The sequence below is a fragment of the Coptis chinensis genome, chromosome 5 (assembly GCF_015680905.1).
Source record: "Coptis chinensis isolate HL-2020 chromosome 5, ASM1568090v1, whole genome shotgun sequence".
In the NCBI taxonomy this organism is placed as follows: domain Eukaryota; kingdom Viridiplantae; phylum Streptophyta; class Magnoliopsida; order Ranunculales; family Ranunculaceae; genus Coptis; species Coptis chinensis.
The window spans coordinates 84,897,783-84,922,426 of NC_141460.1; the positions used below are offsets into that span (position 1 = coordinate 84,897,783).

A 24,644-nucleotide genomic window follows, 5' to 3' on the forward strand; every position below is an offset into this window, starting at 1 on the left:
ATTTTTTCTGACATCTGACAGGTGACACAGGTTATGTAAATATGAATTTTCATATGTAAATATAAATATAAATTTTCTTATGAAAAAAAAAATTCATATGAAAATTTAAATTTAAATAGGTTAAGAAGACTGTGCAATTTTATATTGTCATATGTAAATACAAATTTACATAGAATGACGTCAGCCCGGTTTGTCCTTAAGCCGAAATTATAAGTAAAGATTGATGACGTCAGCCCGGTTTTTACAGGGATATTTTGATCTATTTTGGCTTTAATGTTATGTTTTAAATAATAGAGAGATTTTATGTATGTGTTCGGTTAGAGGAGGTTTTTGTGCAACCATTTAATATTAAACCCAAAATCTGGTTTACAAACCGCATAATATCCTCTCTTTTTTTTTTTCAAAAAAGATAGATAGTAAGATAAAGTACAACTAAAGAAAGCTAGAGAAAGTCAACGAAAGAAGCATGAGAGAGGAGTATAGACAAGTTCGTTAAAAGCCAAGTCAATACCAATTGGTCACTTTTTCAAACCTTATTAGCTATGTTATCATATGTGTACGGTGGCTTCCAATATGACGGTACATTGAAAAATGATTTCAACGTATGGCAATATGTATCAGTTTTTGGTAAGCCCATTCAACGAAAGATGACTCAGAGACAAAGTCATTCACCACTTTCCTATAGGCTTCATGAAAATGTTTCAAAGATTGGTTAATGCTGTCACAGGAATGTTCCAAAGCAATATGAACATTTCAAACCTTAATAAACTCACTTAATTGACAAAAAAGGACACTAAGTCAATGGCAAGTTCGAAAATTCACTTTGTACTAATTGATTGATATGCTTCTTAAGGGTTGAACTTCTAGGTAAAACGTCTTTACTAGGTAAAACGTCTTTACGCAAATAGGAAATAAATTTTGGCTCATGTTTAACATTTTAAATATGTTTTTGGCTTGTTTGAAATTTTAGTTTGAGTTAACCTAGGGATGTCCAAATGGGTACCCGACCCGGCCCGAACCCGATTTTTCGGGTTTTGAACGGGTATCGGGTTACCCGGGCCCGGCCCTATTCTTTGCGGGTCGGGTTTGGGTTCGGGTATTTGTTGGATACATGTGACCAAACCCTACCCTAACCCTATATTTCGGTACCGTCGGTTCGGGTTCGGTTTCGGTATGGTAAAACCCGAAATATATATGAAATAAAAGAATATTAAATCTCTTCATCGTGAACGCCATTTTCGCTTATTAGATCTCAAGATCTCAAAAAAACTCTTTTTCATCTAATTAATCAAAAGCCATCTTCTTTTATTGGATTTGATCCGCTTAACTTTAACATCGTAAAAAGCCACCCAACAAATCATCAAAGATTCAAAACACACAGGATTGCGATTTTTTGAAAAGCAAAAGAAAAGTTAAAAGTAAACCAAAGAAAGCAAAGAATTCCAAAGACAATAACTCAATAAGATTGATGGTTTTTTTTCGAGTTTCGACTTCTTGTGGTGGTGTGAATCGACTGTTGATTTGATGATAAGATTGATGGCTTTTGGGAGTTTCGGTTCTTGTGGTGGTGTGAATCCGGCTGATTGATTTCTTTTCGGCCTTGGTGACCATTTAGAAAGAGATATTTGAGGAGGTCTTTACAAATTTTCTCGAGTGAATGCAAACTTAAGAAGACCATCAAACCCACCAATCTCTTCATCATGAACGTGTGATTGGGTTGTCTTGTTTTGGGGAGTTGTTGGAGGGAAGAGAGAAGAGTAGTAAGAAGGGTACCGGCCAAAGGTAATTTGTCTTGAAGACCAAAAAGTAAATAGTAATGAGAAAAAAAAGACTAAAAAGTTTGTTGAAGATAAATAGATAATAAATGAAAATATAGTTGTTGGGAATTATGGTCTGGTTCGGGTTCGGGTTTTGGTCGGGCATTTTTACCCTATATAACTGGGTTTTGGGTTCGGGTTCGGTCTGGATATGGTTTCGGGCTTTTTAACCCTTTTAACGGGTTTAGGGCCAAATTATCGGGTTGGGTTCGGGTCGGTCCGGGTTTAGATAGTGTGACCAAACCCAACCCTATGTATTTCGGTCTGGGTTCGGGTTCGGGTTTTATCGGGCTTGGGCAGGGTTCGGTGCGGGTTTTTTTTTCGGGTTTTGGGCGGGTTTTGGGTTTCGGGCAGAATGGACATCCCCTGTTAACCATACCAAATTGTTTGAACAAAAAAAAAAAATTGTTTGGTTTCCTTATACATCCATGCAAAATAAAAACTGCACTCAATTCAAGTTAATGTATTGCGAAAAAATAATGCTCTTTTTTTTTTTTCGATAGAAAACTACTGGTTGTATTATTCATAAGAACCAAACCTTACAAACAAGCTAAAGAAATACAACAAATACATTGCAAACATATCCAAGCTAAACACATAAAACTTCTTCAATTGGCTTCATTCTCCTGCCGGATCTAGACATCGAGGAAATCATGACCTGTCTCCACCATGCTCCACCCTCTTCAACTCCGTCGAAACAGAAACCACAAACCTCTTCCTTCCAAAACATAGACCCAATGATCCATACTTATGCAAGGCGATAGGATCAAATAGCACTCAACACTCACAACAAAAAGAATAGAGAACCTCTACTCAATAATAAACTTTATTGAAATAAAAAATTGTTTTCTCTCATTCACTCGATGCCTTTTATAGGTAGGATTTGAGTTTAATCTCCCCGGATAAAAATCGGATCCATTAAAACCCCCACAAATCCTAACAACTCACAAAACCTCATTGCTATTTAGAAAATAGAAAACTGACAAAAATACCCACTTAACAGACCCGTGAATCCTTCTATTTTTTCTCTTCCTCCTCACTTCCTTCTCTCTAGTTTTTTATATCTAAAATACATTCTCCTGCAAATCTAAATTCACATAGTACAGAAGAATAAAGTGGATGAATCATCAACAAAAAAAATGAAAGCAACAAAAGAGAAAAGAAATAACTCTACAATTTTGAATTGAAAAAGTTAAAAATCTAAACAAAAAAAATCAACCTTTCAAGTTCTAGGAGAGATAGTGTCACACCCCGAATTTCGACAGAATTCGGAAAAACATTATTTGTTCCCGACTCTTCGATCTCCGAGGTGTGACGCACTCTCCACTTCCAAAAACCCATAAACAGTTTAAATATGCGGATAATTTAAAAACCAATAAAATTTTTAACTTAAACAAAAGTCTTCTTCATTACAAAAATTTATAAATGAAAATACAAATAACTTTGTCTCGACTAAAACTCTATATCACCTCGAGGGAAAACAAAACATATCCTGAGATGCAACGCTAACGCAAACCACAAGCATCAACCAATCTTCTTCAACACTAAACCTGTCAAGACTTATCAACTGTGTTCATTTAATGAACACACCCGATAAGCAAACATGCAAATCGGGTCAGCATTATAAAAATGCTGGTGTGAGTAGCTCTAAAATACAACATATACTTATACCAATATAGACACAAACCATACGGCAGTTAGTTCCTCCATCGAGGCGTCTTAACTTTCAACGACTAATACAACATCCTTAAGTACAATAATTTAGGCAGGTAGTTCCTTCACTGAGGCGCCTTAACTTCCCACTAACCACACAACAAACTATACGCATAATAAATAAGACATGTAGTTCCTCCATCGAGGCGCCTTAGGTTCTAACTAAACCAATAACCAACATATTACCATAATTAGATTATTTAAGGCTTTCTTTGTGTGTCCCTAAAATCACGTCGTATCTATGTCTTACCTAGTTTCCCTGGCTACCACAATCGCTACCCAACGTCGAACATGTACATCCACATGCCTCCCCTTACATAATGTACCACTCCGTGCGTAACTACCTTGAGCGGGATGCCGCACACCAGGTAAATCCTCACACGGAAGCCATTATGTAAGTAATGACACTATTTGGCATAAAATATCGCGCGTCTCGTTCTATTTTGCGAACGGAATAATCAAGCCACTATTCGGCTACGATTGCCCAACACATGGGTCAATCAACATCTTATATATACAACATCTTATATATCACATACGCCCACACAGGGCAGATCACATGAGTTGTGGTAGTCAGGTTCTAGGATTTTCGTTACGTAATTTATTCAGGTGTCATACATTTATGACTCATAAACATTCCACTATATTACGTGCAGGTCAATTACCTTATTGCACTAAGCCACAATAATTAGAAAATATCTCAATTATATCTCATAATTACTTTCATTCTGTCACGTGCCAATATATTATTGCACTACGCCACACTCCCGTGGGAAATATCCACAAATACTCTACTAGCATCTCACAAATATAATAATGGAGCGTTTATACATTTATTCCTCCAAAACTATTTCATTTAATATATATATATATCCCAACATATTATATAATGTCACAATATCAACGTCAAATCTTAATTAGATAATGACAACCAAATTTATATCAGCTTCCACAGCATTTCAACATTTGATTTGTCTATACAATTTACAACATAAAAAGTAGCACAATTAAACAGTCCACAGTCCACAATCAAAGCCCAATATATATATATATATGTTTTACACACTACTCACGTCAAATCATAATTAGATAATGACAAACAACGTTATATAATGTTCGACAACATTTTATTACTACATTTGTCCATATTCTTAAATATGAGAAAAACTAGAAAAAGTCAACATTCTACAGTCAATGGTCAATGTCAAAGTCAACGGTCAATGGTCAAAGTCAAAGTCAACACGTCATGGTCAAAGTCAAACTGTCATGGTCAAAGTCAAAGTCAAACTGTCATTTCTATGTTCGACAGGTTCAGGTTATAGCCATGGTTCATGGCTAAGGTCAATGTGCATGGCTCAAGGGGTCATGACTAAGGTAATGGTTCGGACCCAACTGGCCAAGCCCAAACCTTAAAACCCGAAAGTTTAAAACCAACTTATCTATTCCACCTGACCCAAATGGGATCTATATTAAGTCCTATGGACTGGCTCCAAGTAATATTAGAAATTGGCCCAAAAACTTATACTGAACTGGCCCAAAACATAATTTGGATTCGGCCCAAAAACTTTAAATTGAACTGGTCCACAAATTACAAAACAAATAGAAAAGGGCCCAAACAAAACACTCTAACCTAGCTAAGGCCCAACCACTTAAAAATTAGAACTGGCCCCATCTAAAAATAGAACGGCCCAACTTAAAAGATTTGGATCGGCCCAAACTCACCTAAGGCCCAAGGCCCAGTTCGGCCCACAGTTCTTCTCCCTCACCAAATTCTCTCCTCCACCACCAAAACCGGCCACCACAAAATTCCAATCGACCACCCAATTTAACCAAGCGGTTTTACTCCCTAGAACAATCCCTACAACTTTAACAAACACACATTCCTCAAATCATTCAATCCTAACTTCATCAAATCTAGATCTAAAAACCTTACCGCCGCCATTAATGGCTTCCACCACCTTTCAACAGCCCCCATCCACATTCCAACATACAAACATACCTTAACAACCCACAACATCAACCAAAAACAGTTCAAACACGAAAATAAATACAAATCTCAAAACCTTCAGTAACACAGTAATGGCAGTAACGCCATTAACGATGTCTTCAGAGCTTGTACAGCTCGTCCAATCACCGACACCCACCAATACAACCTCATAAAATAAGGGCAGTACGATCCATGGGGCACGCGCTTGCGCCTCCATTACCAAAGCTCCAGAGTTTGAACCGTCCAACAGTTCAATACAAAACAGAAAATACATTTTCTTTATCTTGGCTCGAGACGCCATTGACGCCTCCAAGCTTCGGCGGCCAGCGTCAACAACTTCGATACAAAGCCAAAACAACCGTGGTTCAAACAGCCAAAAAGACGGGGCGATTAATAATAACCTAAAAAAATGAATCGAAAACATGAGAAGAAATCTTTAACAGTAAAGTTTATACGTGAAATAGAAAACTAATCTACTCACATGACGTAACCGCTTGACGAATCCTCCGAGTCCGAGTCGTCGCGCTCCAACGCTCCTGCAAACGAGTTTTTAGCTCTGCCTCCATTTTTATTCTTTTATTTTTCATAGAACCCTATTCTCTAGAACAATGTGTTTATATATACTTGGGTCTGAAATCCAAGCCCAACACAGACTCGGGCCCAAAAATCAGGCTCGCGTATCACAAATCCAATCCAGCGAATTTTTAAATAAATAATTTAATTAATTAATAAATAAATAGATAAATTATGTATTTTAAATACGGGCGTTACAGATAGAGATGAAATTGAGAAGATGACTGCTCCAAAAACTACGGTGAAGAAACCAAATCTAGTGAGAACCTTCAACCTTTAATTATATTTTTATAAATTTGTATGAAAAAATGAATTTTCATATGCTAGTTAGTTTGTAAATATGAATTTACATTTGTTTAGTGATTTTACTCTGTATTTTATAGTTTTCATAATTTTGCAATTTCAAGTTTGAATTTATTATGCATTTTTATGTTTGTGTATGTAATAATTTTAGTATGCATTTTTATATTTTCATAGTAGTTTTTACTCTGCATTCTTAAATTTGGGTATTATTTTTACTATGCTTTTTTATATTTGTGTAATGTGTGGTGGTAGTTTTACTTTGTATTCTTTTAAATTTGTGTAATATTTTTACTATGCATTCTTAAATTTACGTAGTAGTTTTACTTTGCATTTCCATGTTTGTGTTGTAGTTTTACTCTGCATTCTTAAATTTGTATAGTAGTTTTACTCTGCACTTTTAAATTTGCATAGTAATTTATTTATGCATTCCAAAGTTTGCATAGATAATCTTTATTATTATTTGGTTTTCTCTCATTGTAACAAAAGGTAAACGAGAATAAGTCGTACAAGGCCTTTAGAGCTTCGTTCTGCATTACATACACTTGGTCTTGTGGCAAATTTTGAGAAAAGACTTGTTTAGAGCTGACCATATCCCAACAAAGAACATGGGATCCAAAAGAAGAATGCAAGAAATGATGAGTTGGTTTTTGTTTAATCAGCTCTAGGTGGATTTGTTAGATCTTTGAATTAATAACTATAATTGTTAGAATTCTGGATGTATGTAGAAAGGCTGATTTGGCTTAATGTGTTGTTGGTAAATGATGTAATAAGAATCTATTTTATCTTTTCAATTGGTAAAACAGTTGGGTTTGTTTTGTTTCAGAAATATACCATGTAAAAATAATTTTTTTATAGATTATGATAGATATGTTTTCTCTATGAAAATTTAACTTTTCATAGGTCAAGTTACTATGTAAATTTAAATTTACATAGATCAGCTATGTCGGATATCAGTTGTAGTAATCTACTGTGTAAAAATATATTTGAGCAGGTCATATAAAATTACATGAGTTCGTTCTATCAGATGTCAGATTGGTCAATTTCAAAGAAATGCTATATATGTGGAAAAAAAAAATTATCATGCATAGTTTCTTATTTGTTTGCAGACTTGTAAAACATACTCTTCTAAATTTAAATTTTCATAGATCAAGTTACTATATAAATTTAAGTTTTCATAGCTCCAGTGACTATGTAAATATAGTTTTTCATATATATGACTATGTAAAAATACATTTACATATATATTATGTCAAGTATCAAAAAAATTTCAATTCCAAAAGTTGCTATGTAAATTTAAGTTTTCATAGCTCCAATGACTATGTAAATATAGTTTTATATATATATGATTATGTAAAAATACATTTTTATATATTCTGTAGGTGTCTTGAAATTTTCAATCCCAAAGGGTAAAAAAAGAAATAAGATAAAATGGGAAATAAAAAACGAACCATATTTAATTTTATCACTTTTTTTGGAAAACAGGGAGGTTACTTAATGAGACCTAAATAATAGGAAGGTTATGTGGTATGGGCCGATGGGAAGGAGTTTATGCTTAACCGGGTTAGAACCAAGGGGCTAAGCCTCATTTCTTGCTTTTATAGGCTACAATTTACTAAAAACTAAAAGATTCAATACCATAACAGAAAAGGTCAAAAATAGAAACTACCTAATGCACAAACCACCAAAATAAGATAACACATAACAAAAACCCTTGTAGGCACACGCATATAGGCAACCTTATATTGCATCATTCCCCACTTCTTTAGAAACATTCGACCCAGAATTTGGAACTTCATCATCTGTTGAATCATCATAATAAGGGAGAAGGTGTTTCATATTGAAAACATCGGATGTGCGAATATGACTGGGCAATTGCAACCGGTAAGTATTAGGATTTATCTTGCCAATCACCTCAAAAGGGCCAAGGTTATGAGGACGTAACTTGTTATACTCACCAACAGGAACACGATCCTTAGTAAAAACAGCCCACACAAAGTCGCCAACTTCAAACTGAACATCTCGACGGTGGCGGTCAGCAACAACCTTATACTTAGAAGTAGAGTCAAGCAAATGCTTCTGTGTCGTGTTTTGGATATTGTGAATCCTTGTAATAAACTCATCGGCTTTGCCATGGGTACGGTATGTGTTAAATCCAGAACAGGAGCGAGTTCAATAGGAGAACGATCAGGATTAAACCCATAAACAATTTGAAAAGGATTGTAACCAGTACTTCTATTCACCGATCTATTAAAAGCGAACTCTACCTGAAATAACTCTTGATCCCACCTCTTAATGTTACTACCAGGCAAACTACAGAGAAGATTCCCTAAATAGTGATTCACAACTTCAGTTTGCCCATCGGTTTGAGGGTGATACACACTGCTGAAGTTAAGCTCAGTATGAACAAGCTTCCACAAACTCCGACAAAAATGGCTTAAGAACTTGGTATCTCTTTCGAACACAATAGATTCAGGGAGACCATGAAGATGATAGACATCATGGAAGAAACGCTGAGCCACATTCACAGCGTCAGTGGTCTTCTTACAAGCAATGAAGTGAGCCATTTTAGAGAATCTATCCACCACCACAAAAATAGAATCCATATCCCGTTGTGTGCGAGGCAAGCCCACAACAAAATCCATACTAATATCAGCCCAAGGCTGAGCAGGTACATGCAAAGGCATATACAAGCCATCATTGGTTGCATTATTACCTTTAGAGGCTTGACAGATACGACAACGATCGACATACCAATACATATCTTTAGTCATGCTTGGCCAGAAATAAGAATCAGAAGCAAGCTTGTAAGTTTTATCACACCGTACCCAAAATGTCCTTCTCCATGTAACTCCTTAATTGAATAATCTTTAAGACTACAATCTGGAACACACAAACGTTTACCCTTAAATATGAAATCATCATGGAATAAAAAATCAAACCGCTTACCATTATGCATATCCAACAATATAGAAGAAATGAAAGGATCATCAATGAGTAACTCATGAAAACTCTCATAACCTGCCACCTGAGTTCGTATAGTAGTCAACTGAGAGACACGTCGGCTAAGGGCATCAACCACCCGATTCTGAGCACCCAATGTGTGTTTAAGTACAAAAGTAAAATCCTGCAAATAGCTAGACCAACGCAACTGACGAGCGGAAACCTTATCCTAATTACCAATGTGCTTCAATGCTTCATGATCCGTATGTAAGACAAACTCAGTATGAATCAAATAATGCCGCCAGTGCTTGAAGGTTTGAAGGATAGCATAAAATTCCATATCATAAGCACTGTAATTCTGCCGAGCACCGGTTAACTTCTCACTAAAATAAGCTATAGGCCTCCCATTCTGAGATAGAACGGCCCCAATGCCAACTTTAAAGGCGTCGGTATGAACCACAAAAGGAATCGAGAAATTGGGCAAAGTAAGTATAGGAGCCAAAATCAACTTTTGTTTGAGCAATTCAAAACTATCTTCTGCGTCCTTAGTCCACACAAATGGACCTGCCTTCATACAAGTTGTAATGGGTGTTGTCACAGTACTGAAATTGGGAATAAATTGTCGATAAAAGGATGCAAACCCATGAAAGCTCCGACAATCATGTAAAGTTGCAGGACTAGGCCAGCATTTAACAACATCCACCTTCGCTTCATCCACTGAGATGCCATTCTTAGAGATGACATAGCCCAAGAAAAGGACACGGTCAACACATAAAGAACACTTCTGGGGTGCAACAAATAATTGTGCCATGTGCAAAACTGATAAAACATCATGTAATTGCTGCAAGTGTGTCTCTAAGTCACGGTTGTAAATTAGGATATCGTCGAAGTAAACAACGACACAATGACCAATGAAAGGTTTCAACACTTGATTCATCACCCGCATAAAGGTGCTAGGTGCATTAGAAAGCATGAAATGCATAACCAACCATTCAAACAAACCCTCACGAGTCTTGAATGTCGTCTTCCACTCATCCCCAATCCGTATCCGTATCCATATATGATGGTAATCACTCTTTAAATCCAACTTAGTAAACACCACTGCTCCACGAAGCTGGTCTAACAAATCATCCAGGCGAGGTATTGGAAAATGGTACTTGATAGTGATCTTGTTAATGGCCCGGCTGACTGTCCACACACATACACCAAGTGCTGTCTTTTTTTGGCGTTAACAGTGTTGGGACCGCACAAGGGCTAAGGCTCTCCCTAATATGCCCCTTGGATAGTAAATCCTCCACCTGTCACTTGAGTTCATCGTGTTCCTTTGGGCTCATCTGATAATAGGGACGATTAGGAAGACTATACCCCGGTACAAGATCAATGTGATGCTGGATATCGCTTAAAGGTGGTAGCTTCAACGGCAAATCAGTAGGGAACACATCACTAAAGTCATCTAACACCCCTTTGACGCACTCAGGAATGTCACTAGCAAGCCCTTTCGACTGTCCCAAAAGTAAATACACCACACCCGACTCCACCATCGCATTTTCAAAATTATGCCTAGATAACAAGGTAGTCGAATCACTATTACTTGTGCTCTTTTTATGCACCACTTCCGGACTAGGCATCAGTACAATTCAAATAGATTCAACCAAAAAGCTATAAGTATTAAGATGACCATCATGCACCACTCCTTTATCAAACTGCCATGGCCTACCCAACAAAATATGACATGCATCCATTGGTACCACATCACACAACACTTTGTCCTTGTATTTAGCACCAATAGAAAAAGTAACTAGGCAACGTTTGGAAACAATTACCTCAATAGTTTTACTCAACCAGGACAGAGTATATGGTTTGGGGTGTTTTTCGATAGGTAGCTTCAGTTTCTGGATAGCATCCTCAGAGACTACATTCTCACAACTCCTCGAATCAATGACAAGGTGGCAGACCTTACCACACATAGTGCAGCTAGAGTGAAAGATGATGTTGCATAACCAGCCATTACCACTTTCATCCTTTGGAGTAAAACAGACCCGATGAACCACTAGCAATTCACCCTGATCACCATGAACGATCTCCTCCTGCTGCTCATCTTCACCCATGTCAAACAACGGGTTATCAAAATTGTGCAACTGGGCATCAGTTGGCTCGTCATTATCAACAAACAAACTATTCTTTTTACAATTAGAGGCGATGTGGCTTTTTTCCCCACAACTGAAGCATGTGGTATCCTTGAATCGTTGACCCCCACCTTGCAGATTTGGAAGCCTATTTGGCGTCCCAACAATAAGGTGAGAATTGGTAACTGGAGTAGTAAAGCCACCCCTCCGTGCGAATTGTTTCTCAAGGCACAAAGTGCGTTGATGAGCTTCAGATATAGACCATTGGTCGAACAGGTTTAGTGTGACTTGAAAATTCTGGCGCAACCCTCCAATATAACAGTGAACCAGTTGTTCATCACCCTCCATTAAATCAACACGCACCACCAATTGATTAAACTCTTGTGCATAATCATCAATGGATCGAGACACTTGTCGAAGACTTTGGAGGCGATTATACAGATCGCGTTTATAGTTATATGGTAAGAAGGCCGCATGCATATGTTTTTTTAGTTTATCCCAAGATGCGATTTTGCTCTTACCTTGACTGCTTCTAGTGGTTTTCACCTGTTGATACCATGCAGAAGCCCTTCCCCGGAACCTCGTGATCACTAGGGGCACCTGTTTATGAACATGCACCTCTTTAAACTCCAGAATCTCCTCTACCACGTATATTCAATCAATAAATTCATCGGGCTGCAGAGTACCTTGAAATTCAGGAATTTCTACCTTGATGCCAGATTCCCAACGCCTATTTTCATGGTTTTCTTGTCGAACTAAAGGAACAAAAGGATTAACATCCTCCGCACCGCTATCTTCTTCCACCGAGTCTAGGGAAGGAGAACGACGGCGACGCTCTTGCTGCTGTTGGAGAGCTGCCAATTGGCCGGTGATCGAGCGCATCAACCTGCCATTGGAGATTGGCCACATGATCTCACTCATACACATCTTCTAAGGCCGGGATCCATCCTCTGACCTCTACCACGACCTGCTACTACACGTCTTGCACGAGACATGATGTAAGGAAATTTTATGGCTCTGATACCAGATTATGTAAGGCGATAGGATCAAATAACACTCAACACTCACAACAAAAGAATAAAGAACCTCTACTCTGAATAATAAACTTTATTGAAATCAAAAACTGTTTTCTATTATTTACTCGATGCCTTTTATAGACTACAGTTTACTAAAAACTAAAATACTTAATACCATAACAGAAAAGGTCGAAAATAGAAACTACCTAATGCACAAACCACTGAAATAAGATAACACATAACAAAGACTCCTGTGGGCACACCCATATATGCAACCTTATATTGCATCCCAAAGGTCCATAACAAGAACCCGAAGGTCCAAATAGTCAACTTAACATTATTTTCTGAAGGAGACACCTCACCATGTGAAGCGCGGCGGCCCGACAAAGAAATCCGCTGGCATCGATACACCATATCATTGGATGTGGAAGGACCATAGTTCGTGATTCCGAACGAAACTCCGGAATTCCGCTCGGAATTTCGGTTTTTCAAAAAATCGAAATTTCAAATATAGTGTCGAAATAATCGAAATTCCGAATGAATTCGAAATTCCTAATTCTATAGGGTCGAAATTTACTGGATTTCGGTTTTTAGAATTACCGGAATTCCGAGAATTCCGAAATCCCGAACTATGGGAAGGACTTGTTACTGCACAACCGAAATATTGAGGACCACAAGCAAATAAGACCGAAATTCCATATCAAAATGAGGGAGATCAGTCAAAAAAGAGATGGTCGGCTTGTAGCAACCAACCAAAACACCTACACCGAAGCACCAAAATCCTTCCATAAAGAAATGGAGTTGCAAAATGAGAAGAGGATTTTGAAAAACTCCCTCATTTAGAAGGAGAAGGGTTGCATGGGCAGATCCCTCCACCATAACTCCCATCAAACCCATAGAAACATAGATCTTGGGGATAAACCAGAAAACTAGTAAAAAAAAAGAAGGGTTTTTTTTTCTTCATGACTCACAAGGCATAGATAATGGAAACAAAACGATTTGGGCAGGGGGGGGGGGGGTTGAGAAAAGTGAGGTTTGGCTAGGGTTTGGACGAACAAAAATGGTAATGAGGCAGCATGTTGTGCATATTCATTTTTATTATCAAAATTATTTTCTTTTTTTCACAAAAATAATCAATAAATTAGTCGCGTGTTATTCTTAAATTATCTAACTGTTTAAGAACAATTTTCTTTTGTAGGCTTGTAGAATTGCAATTGTCCAGCAAATATGGCCAATAGTTTGTCAATGTTCTTTATTTGTTGGTAAACAAATTAGGCAAACAAATTACAGACAAGTCATTCTCCCTCGCTCACACAATGACACAAACAACACTTTACAGTAAACTTGTTTTTCAATCACAGAATTCGTGCATTATACTTGCTTTTCAGTGAGGTACTTGGCAATAGTTTCCGCAATCAATTCCAGAGCTTTGCTAGAAACTATTGAAGCATTGGCAGCAGTATCAACTTCATACTCTATGGTTGTTTTGATAATTGAGGACTTTGCATCCTTCTCTATGATCTCAAAGCGCACCCGGTACAAGCTGAAATCAAACTCTAAGTATCCTCCTTCTACTACCTCTGCTTCTTTGAGGCGCTTCTCATTATCAACCTTCGTAAACATTTCTTTGTAAAATGTGAACCCAGGTGTTCCTATTAACAAAAAAAGGTATGACTTGTAATATAATTGACATAAGCATAATTCTTGGTGATGATGACCGGTGATACTAACTTCGGCATAAATGAGGAGTGCACATAAATGACAAAAAGGATGAAATGATGTTTAAGGTGTGATATCGATCAAATTATACCACAGCGAATGAAGTAAAATAGCTAGGTAACTTTGATTTTATCACTCATTTCAAATCATTTTTCATCACATCGTTAATATCCTTTCCCGTTTAAGCAAAATAGGTACGAATTACACCTTAACTCCTTAAGCCATCATTTTGCAACCACATTTTTCATCGTCCTCAAAATAGATATAGCATCCCCATAAGAACTCTTATGCTAACGACGGGTTAAGACGCTGGATTGAACTAACAAATCATCGTCAGATGCGTCTGACGCACACGATTCTGACCCATCAGTGAGACTCCATAACTGTTTGTAAGGTCGGTATATATTAATTTCGGTTAGTTGAAATAAATAGTTAAGCTAGAAAATGCTAATCTTCTTATATATATCTAATCAGATATCGATCAAAACGATACCGTACCTTAATGAATATATAGAATTAAGTCAACCAGAAACGAAACAACCTCAATCCACTTTTAAGTTTGTCCATAACATTTCCATCCCAATTAAGACGTGTAGCAGTTATAAATAAAACAAAAATGACATAACAACTTTATTGGATTTGAATTGGAAAAAATGCCTATAAAGTCTATCCAACTTTGTAGGAATCACGACTATATATATTCCAAACCAAAAAAAAGACTCCATGCATATATACAAAATCATCGTACCTAAATTTGTTTACCAACAGGTTATAAATCAAAGCATACCTTGTGGAAATACGACCTTTAGAATTGTTCCAACCCCTCCATCACCTTCAACGAGTTCAACCTTTTCAATAACATTAGGAAGTAATTCACAAACAAGCTTTCCAAGTTTAAGACCTCCATAAACATCCCAGACCTCACTAGCAGGCACACTTACTTCCAGTTCATGTTCAAGTTGTCCCTCCATTGTTCCTCACTATTCTTTCGTCAAGACCAACCAAAGTTTTACCCTTCTGAAATTGCCGTAATGGATCTCTTGACTTAAGATGCTGTTTGGCTCTAATATATATAAGTCAAGCAAATTAAATGATTGTGACATAAACGATTGATCAACCTTAACGCATCATATCCTTAATTATTATATCTTTGAAATTAGTAGAGACCCACGAATGCAAAGATTCCAATCATAAGAAAACAAATACCAATTTTGATTTATAATGCATGTTCTTGCAAATATGAACAAAACCGCCACATGTTGTCACATGCATAATTAAGGGTAAATTCCCAAACAAGACCGCGATAATGTCAATTTTTTTCCTAATTAGATCCATGGTCATCAGGACCACACTGCAATTCATCAGCAATTTGTGGATGTCAGCTACTTTTTGCACTAAGTTGTTGATAGTTCTCGAGCTGAGAACAAATTGACATTATCGTGACTTGTGTAGAGGCAGTTTTTTAGTGAACTCGAATCAAGTCGGACGTAGTTCGAGCTTTTGATTAATTGGTTGAATATTGGAGGGGAGATGGAGATAGATGATCGAGAAGATGGAGAATTGGTCTCCCCTGAGAATGGAGATCGAAGACGCCTCCTTTTATAGGCGTAGATCCCCCTTTTGCGCTGTCTTGATGATTGCTTTTACTCCTTCCATTATGAAGTAATGATCTCTCATTAATGATGTTGTTGACTAGCTTGCAGCAGTTACATTTCCTAGGTCGTTTGGATGCCCTGACCTTAGATTGTATGCACAACCTACTTGTAGTCTAGACACGTGGTCTGCCATGAGTGTTTGAGAGTGGAGGGTACTGACACAACCCCCTTTCTTTATATCAATGTTTGTAGAATAGTGGTATAAAGAAAGATAATAAAGGAGACCACGTGTTTTACTTGGTTGAAAATTGAGATTGTTGCGAATTGAATTTTCTGTGTTTGTAGGCTGGATGTCGTTTGTTGCTTAGAGCTTTGTTGTGAGTTGATGTGGTAGGTAGGTCCTACGTCGTAGTGCACACAGCGTAGCTCGTAGTGCATAGATCGTAAATCGTATATCGTAGTGCATAGTTCGTAGATTGGATTTGATTGATAATTAGCCTTTGAGTGGTAATTACAGTTGAATCAAGCTTAACCCTATCAGAGGCCTTAAATTGATTTGTGGTCCTTTTGGGGGGTACCGTGAATTAGATTTGACTGATAATTAGCCTTTGAGTGGTAATTACAGTTGAATCAAACTTAACCCTGGCGTTGGTGTTAAGTTGATTTGTACGCCTTTTGAGGGTGTTTTTGTTGATAGTTAGCATTTTGGGGGTGTCACTATGGTTGATAGCTAGCCTTTTGGGGGCGTCACTATGGTTATTAGTCTTGAATTGACTGTATGTTGCTAGGCCCAGTTTTGGAGCTTTGAGCGACTAGGTCGGAGATGGTTGTAGCTAGCCCCCTAGCTTGATTGGCTAGCTTGTAATAAACTGCAAGGGAGTGAACTTCCATTTTGCAATTCGAGCGACTCACTGATTTGTAGTATATGTGAACTGTCGAAGAGAAACTGCGTGTTTTGAATTGTTATATCTAATTCTAGAACACTTAGATGCTTTTCGGTTTGGAATTGTTGATTCCTTGATTCGACAAAGTATTGCTTCCTCTTGATTTGTTATTTCAATTGATGATGGATATGCTGACAACCTTTTGTGTGTGGTATAACTCCATGGCGAGCGAGCTTTTTAGATTGATTTACATCATCGAGTCATCGACGCGTGAGCTTTGCGGTGTGGTCAGTCTAGGACGACCTGGAATATTGATAATGTTTGTTGAAGCTCCAGTAAACTGATGACAACCTATGCACAAGCTGACCTGATAGTGATTGTGTTCGAGTTGAACTAATAGTTGGAATATTGGTTGCTTCTTCCAAGTTGTAAACCTGCTCTGACCTGGCTTGAGGATGACTTGATTTGAGGACGACCTGACCTGAGGATGACCTGAGCTGAGGACGAGCTAATATGAGGATGAGCTGATCTGAGGATGACCTGACTTGAGAATGAGCTGATTTGAGGATGATCTAAGCTGATGATGACCTGATCAGAGGATGAGTTGATCTAAGGATGAGCTGATCTAAGGATGACCTGATCTGAGGATGACCTGATCTGAAGGGCGACCTGACTTGAGGATGAGCTGATCTGAGGATGACCTGATCTGAGGATGACCTGATCTGAGGACAACCTGACTTGAGGATGAGCTGACTTGAGGACGACCTGACTTGAAGATGAGCTGATCTGAGGATGACCTGACTTGATGATGCGCTGATCTGATGGATGACCTGGATGAGTGATGTAGGAGGATCTGAGTCAAATGATGCTGAGTTGTCAGATTGCACATTGATGGTACTAAAGTATCATGAGTTGGCGGATAAGCGCAAAGATGACAAGTAATCGTGATCTTTAGGCAATTGGAGTAAGTTTGGATGTGTTTTGGTATTTTGGCCATAACTTTGGCTACAGTTGTCAGAATCACGCGTCAATTCGGAAAGATCTCGGCGGCGCGCACGCTGTCACCACCTAACTCTACTCTGTGGTGGTCATTTTCGATGTCAAAATCCAATGTTTTCTCTTGTAAATTCACATTTTTCTATTTTTGTCCGACCTGAGCTGATGATGCGCTGATTTGATAGACGACCTGGCTGAGGACGACCTGGCGGAGGATGACTTGGAGGAGGATGACCTGGTGGTGGACGACCTTGCTGAGGACGACATGAGTGATAACAACTTGGCTAATGGAAGGCTGATGGACGACCTGGCGGAGGTCTTTGCATGAGATCTGGCTGAGATTTTGATATAGCTCTGTGATGAGTTGTGATGGTGTACGCTTCTCCTCATTGATATAGGTCCATAGATTAACATGCTATGCAATTTCTATTTGAGATTGGTTGAACCAACACCTTAGTTGACCTCGTAAGGAGCGACTTGTAAGCTGGATTCCTGGATCTGTATTGTCACCAGTTCACCGTAAAAGAACGTGTGACATGGTGGTAGTTGCAACCCTCGGGTTGGTACTGGATCGGCTGCAAGTGATATGTAAGTAAGAAGTATATCTTGTAACATAAAAGTCTGCACAGATTATCCGAACTGATCAAAAGATTAAAAATTAGTATAAATGAAGGATAGTTGAATGTAGATATCTCTTAGAACGCTGACTTTTCGCTTGCCGCCATTGATAATCCACACCAGCGTCATGGAAACTTCAATGATGTGCTTGCCATAAAAGAATCTTGGAGAGTTTTCATTTGATCGGCTAAAGCTTTGAGCTGTCCTTCCATGGTGGTTTTACCAAGTTTCGTGGGCTTGAGAAAATGGTTTGAATTAATACTTTTTCTCAAGAAGATGAATCGGCAGACGGCGCTAATGTAGAGGTAGTATTTGTTCGACTGAACTCGGTTATGTTGAGCTGCCTACGATCGAGTTCTTTAGTGAACTCGAATCAAGTCAGATGTAGTTCGAGCGGGCTTTTGATTGGTTGATTGGAGGGAAGATGGAGATAGATGATCGAGAAGATGGAGAATTGGCCTCCCCTGAGAATGGAGAAAACGCCTCTTTTTATAGGCGTAGATCTTCCTTTTGCGTTATTTTGATGATTGCTTTTACTCCTTCCGTTACGAAGTAATGATTTTTCATTAATGATGTTGTTGACTAACTTGCAGCGGTTACGTTTTCTAGGTCATTTGGACCCCCCGACTTTAGGTCGTATGCACGACCTGCTTGTAGTTTGGACACGTGGTCTGCCACGAGTGTTTGAGAGTAGAGGGTACTGACACCTTGTTTGGGAATTTACCTCATAATTAACTATGATTTTCATTTGGATCACTCGCGGAACGTGAACCTGATGGGGTAAACAATATAGGTATGAAAAATTGAATAGCAATTGGCACTTGGCATAGAATAATGTCCTAGCTTCGCATTAGGAAGTCAGTCCTGGTTTAAGAATTTTAGGGATTACAACCCAAGCACATACAAAGCCCAATAATAGTTTCGCAATAAGTCCAATACTAAATTGAATTTGAACTCAAGGACAAAATTAGGCTAATGTTAGCAATCTTTATTAATAATTTTGATTTTAAGACAAATCTTCATTAATAATTTCGGCTCAAGGACAAACTGGGTTGAAGTTATCATGTGTAAATATGACAATATAAATTTACACAGTTTTTCTTTATCTATGTAAATGTAAATTTACATAGTATTTACATATGACAATGTACATTTACATGTATAAATTTAAATTTACAATATTTTTTTATCAATTGAAGAAATCTGTAAAATTATATTTACATAATTGTCTTGTGGAAATTTAAATTTTCATATGTAAATATAAACTTATATTGTTGACATCAACCCGTGTTTTTGCCTTAAATCTGTAAATAAAATTAAGGGAAGTGGACTTGACATGAAAAAAATTGGAAAATTGGGATCTCATCCCAAATTTCCAATTACTAAGAATTAGAATATTGGGTTGGGCTCGGGTTAATACCAAGGTCCAAGCCCACCCAAATCCATCCAAGTTCCACATCTAGCAAAGCAACAGTGTGAAACATGGCATTATAAAACGCCTCAACCCATATAACTATCCTGTGTCAAGTTACAGGTGATCACAAAATAAAATGAACATAAAACCCAAAACCCAAATAGAGAAACTAGCTCCAGTAAAAAAAAAAAAATGGCGTCTGCAATGTTGAAGAAATCAAGCTTGTCTACAATGAAAACAATGATGGGTAGTTTTCAAATAGCTGCTTCAAGATCCTTTGCATCAGTTTCAGTTGGAACTGATTTAGTTTCAACTGCACCTGAAGTTTCTCTTCAGAAAGCTAGAACTTGGGATGAAGGTGTTGAGTCCAAATTCTCTACTACTCCTGTTAAAGATCTCTTCAAGGTTTGTTATTTATGCTTAAAATTGAATTTAAACATGCCCCTTTGTGTTTGTTTTTGGTTTTGAAGCTTCTAATGATTACTTTATGTTCATTTGTTGTTTTTCAGGACAAGAAAGTTGTCATTTTTGGTCTCCCTGTAAGTTTTTATCCTCATTTTTAGTTCTTTCCTGTTTGGTTTATGTGATTAGTTTAGTTTTGTCTTTAATTGGAATATGATAATTTAGTCTTAGAGCAGTGAGTGTCCTTGAGATGTATAGCAGTACAATCTCAGGGTCTGCCCAATGGGAGAGATGTTGGGTGGATGCTGTGACAATGTCGGCCAGGCAATCGTTTTAGATAGTCTCAATTTGAAATAAAAATAAAAATAAATGCAATTCACTGTAATGACTTGTGTACTTATTGGGAAAAACAAGGGACTATTGAATATGAATTATTTGACTCCACTTTTCAGTGTGCGTATGGTATACTTTGGTTTAGGCAATGCAGCTTGTGAATCATTGTTGATTGTTGTTTTATTTCTATGTGTGTTTTTCTGTTTCTTGCATCGCAGGGTGCATTCACTGGAGTTTGTTCAGCACAGCATGTTCCTAGCTACAAAACAACATCGATAAGTTTAAGGCCAAAGGAGTTGATTCTGTAATCTGTGTAGCTGTGAATGATCCATACGTTATGAATGGATGGGCAGAGAAGCTTCAAGCTAAAGAAGCTGTATGTTTTTCATGAATTTTATCTATTTTATCCAAATCTAATTTTTCAAGCCATAAATGATAGTTTCTTTTACGTTCTTACGTAGCTCATGAAATGTTCCAGTAATGTGTTAAGTCTTCCTTGGAATATTCAATAGCTTTAGCTGTGATGTTGAAAGATGTAGCATTTACGTGCAATCCTGGATAATGTCATATACAAATAAGAAACTTATGTCAGGTATCCTTTTTCTGGCATTGAACTGTAAAATTATGAAGCACACTGCAAGTAGGGTGAATGACAGGAGTAGTGACTAGTGACAGGAAAGTCGAATACCTAGAAACACATCTAACCACAAACCCTATTTCGAGGGCCTTATTTCTGATTGGAGCTTCAATGTTGATAGTAAATTTTGTGCGGAAATGATATACGACCACCCTTGAAACTGTTGTTGTTCCTCGAAGAACGCATTGATTATGTAGGGAACCAAACATGAGAATTGAGACATCCCTAAATAAGTACATTTGGTTTTATTGATCCTTGAACAATCTCGAAATTGGTGTTACGGATGGAGGTCAGTAATCTTTAGACGGTGTCAAAATGTTGTCCCACAGCGAGGAGACTGAAAAATACAGGATTTTTAAATCTCACTCAGCTTATGATGTGCAAACCAGCTAGAAGTAATCGTACATTTTAAAGAGCTTTTGAAATAAGGTTACAGTCTGGTGGTCTCTTAATATTCTAAATGTGATATTAGCTCACAAATTTGTATGCCTCGTTTACTTATAGACTGAATCTCTAAATGTGATATTAGCTCACAAATTTGTATGCCTCGTTTACTTATGGACTGAATCTCTAAATGTGATATTAGCTCACAAATGTTGGGCATTGCTTAATAGTGGGCCAGGTCAAAATTTGTTACAAGCAACCGCACATATTTAGATGTGGTCCATAGTTAGGAAATGAACGCATTCCAAGTTTGTAAAATTTTAGGATATCAGTTGTCTTTGAACATGATTTAGGTGTTACCGACCGTACTAAGGTAATATAATATCATAAAGGGAAGCAAAATTTTGGAGAACGTGAAAATATATCATTTTCAACTTTGCCACTTACAATAGGCCCTAGAATGACTTTAAATTTCTAAACTCCTTACAGTTTGTGGATAATCTGCAAAACCTTATTCACACTAGTATACTATTATACATTCTTACGTGTTCTAACATAGTGTTATTTGTTGACTATTATTAATTCATACTTTACAGTATAAATAGAATGTGAATTCCATTGTTGTAGTTGCTTCTCTTGCTATGAAGACAGTCAGTGACAAGGATACGATCTTCACCTGGATCTTTATCAATTCCTTATTTAGCTTTTACTTCTTGATCATAGATTGAATTCTATGGAGATTTTGATGGGAGCTTTCACAAGAGCTTGGACTTAGGCCTGGATCTCTCTGGTGCTTTGCTTGGACCTCGTTCACAGAGGTATGAATTACTTCATTAATTCTCTATTCAGCGTTCACGTGGATATGTATTGATTTAAGTCTTTCCTTTCTTCTTCACCTTCTTTTTTTTTTGTTTTGTTTTGTGTTTTTTTTTTTTTGGCTCAATGAAAATGAAACGTCTGTGTACATTAACTACATTCAGCCTGAGAGATCCATACTATGAACCAAATGAGTGGGAAGATGCATTTAGACATCACAATGGCAGAGTCATATAGTCCACTCTCGACTCTAGTTCGTCAATTCTAAGTCCCTTAACAGTGAGGGCATGAGACTTCAAACCCATTAAATCATCATTAGGGCAGGGAATCGGGTCGGGTTGACCTGAACCGAATCCATTTCGGGTTGGGTTCGGGTAAAAAATATATCTGTTTTTGAATACGGATACGGATATATCCGGTTTGGTTCGGATTCAAAGAAATAATAAAATATCATATTATTTTCAATTAAATACAAAATTTTAGTGTTACCCGATCGGGTTTCTATTCGGATTCGGATATGATGAAAAAATTCGGATACGGATTCGTATACAGTCATATCCGACCCGAACCCGACCCGTTCCCTGCCCTAATCATCATACAACTGCATAATATGCTGGAGAGTTCCGTATGAAAAGATCCGCTCATTTGTTTCAAGCCAAATACACCAATTAAATAACTAATAGCATGGAAGATGGTCTTCTAGGGTAGCCAGCTAGTAAGGGAGGGTGCAGTTTGAGGAGCAGAAAAACAGAGTGTATTTTGTGTTAGCAACTAGACAGTCCACAGTACTGTTGAATGGATTTTCTTCTTCACCACACATCACACATCCATGTAACCTGAGTTGTCCCCTCTTCCTCTAATAATGAGTTGAAATTGTTCCTCACAAAATTAGAGGCCAAACAGAATAAAATGTACTTTAGTAGGCATTTCACACTTGCAAACTTTCATCCAACAAATAAGATCATATTGCTGATGAGCTGATCATAATGTGGTTTTCCATAGAAAGTTTCCTAGGATCCTTCTCTAATTCCTTTGCAATGCTCATAGGGACAGTGAGCAAAAAACATATGAAAAGAGTAGAGGGTTGTTTTATGAGAATGATCCTGCTCCCCTTGGAGAGATACTTTGTGCATCTAGATATCCAGCATTTTTTCTGGACCTTTCAGTCACCGGGGGCCACACAACCTTGCTTTGTAGGGTGCAGCAACAGGAGACCTAAATCTGTTGAGGGAAGGAACCAGTGCAACAGCCCACAATGTTCACAATAGCTGACAAGTCTGGAGTTAATCGACTCCATAGATGAGACTTTTATTAAAATTGACATGTACCGCAGAGACAGCCTTGAACCAAAATAAGATGACTATCATGTTACCGACTTCTTTGTTTAATTAATTAATGTTATTGGAGCATGATCGTGAACTGCATAAAACAAAGGGGATGTGTGCTAAAACTCTAAAATGTTACTTCAGGCTTAACATGAGCCTAGAATTGTGTATTTCATTATGGAGGTGTGACGTTGAAGTATCCTATTTGGATCATTTCTTTTGAAGCATTACATTCTCTTAGGCCAGTACAAGCACATGAGCAAGCTAGCAGGTTTTCCGCTTGGTCTATGAACAAAGGGAACTCCAGTTTATGCATGTGGCCTGTCATAGCGTGCTTGAGTGGCTACGCTTTGAGCCTGTAATCTAGTATTCTGTTATGAGCTCCTGTTATTAGAGCTTAATATAATGTGCTTATACTTGTGTGGTCATTGTTATGCAGATGGTCAGCTTACGTAGTAGATGGAAAGGTCAAGACTTTAAACGTGGAAAAAGTCCCATCTGAATTCAAAGTTTCCGGTGGAGAGGTCATCTTAGACCAGATTTGATCTGGCGATTTTGTGTTTGAATCTATATCTTTAATTCAACAATAAAATTAAATAAGTGCTAAATAAGCTACATAATATGTTTCACTTTCAGTTGCTATCTTTTATATCGACCTGTATTTTCTGGCTTTGATACAAGCAAGACTCTCTAGTGTTGTTACTTTCTTTCTAGTCGATCTGTTTAGTCTCTTATCAATGTCGATCTGTTTAGTCTCTTATCAATGTGGGTGCATTTTCACCACTGCATTTATTGCTATTTTGAATGATAGGTAGAAGTGTAGAACTAACTCAGATAACATAAAATGATGTTCTGAAGGTCCAGTGAGAAGATTCTAGGACGTCCTAAGTTTCATACCCGTCAACATATTTCATCGACCATTCAAGAGTCATTCTCATAACACCAGCCAAATTTAGAACTCTAGCAGCCCCATTGGAACGGTTATTGTTTGTTTAGAAGTCTAGCTCACCCACCCGATGGTGTCTGAGTTTGAATGCCAGCAGTTC

At 37.6% G+C, this 24,644-nt stretch overlaps 2 protein-coding genes across 2 annotated transcripts; one reads left to right on the forward strand and one right to left on the reverse strand.

The window, feature by feature from the left end:
* Positions 1-13,701: 13,701 nt before the first annotated feature.
* On the reverse strand, positions 13,702-15,284 carry LOC147499541 (norbelladine synthase-like). The gene is made up of 2 exons (XM_086559136.1): positions 14,982-15,284; positions 13,702-14,127 (listed from the first exon to the last, which is right to left on the reverse strand). Exons 1-2 carry the CDS (start codon positions 15,163-15,165, stop codon positions 13,847-13,849), a joined length of 465 nt encoding a protein of 154 aa, XP_086415262.1. The 5' UTR covers positions 15,166-15,284; the 3' UTR covers positions 13,702-13,846.
* Positions 15,285-19,827: 4,543 nt separating this feature from the next.
* Positions 19,828-24,311, forward strand: LOC147499542 (peroxiredoxin-2F, mitochondrial-like). Its single transcript, XM_086561294.1, is given in 6 exon segments — positions 19,828-20,106; positions 20,211-20,240; positions 20,655-20,700; positions 20,703-20,812; positions 22,181-22,275; positions 24,038-24,311. Coding segments are annotated over 6 exon segments (600 nt in total). The 5' UTR covers positions 19,828-19,893; the 3' UTR covers positions 24,144-24,311.
* The last annotated feature ends 333 nt before the right edge of the window (positions 24,312-24,644 follow it).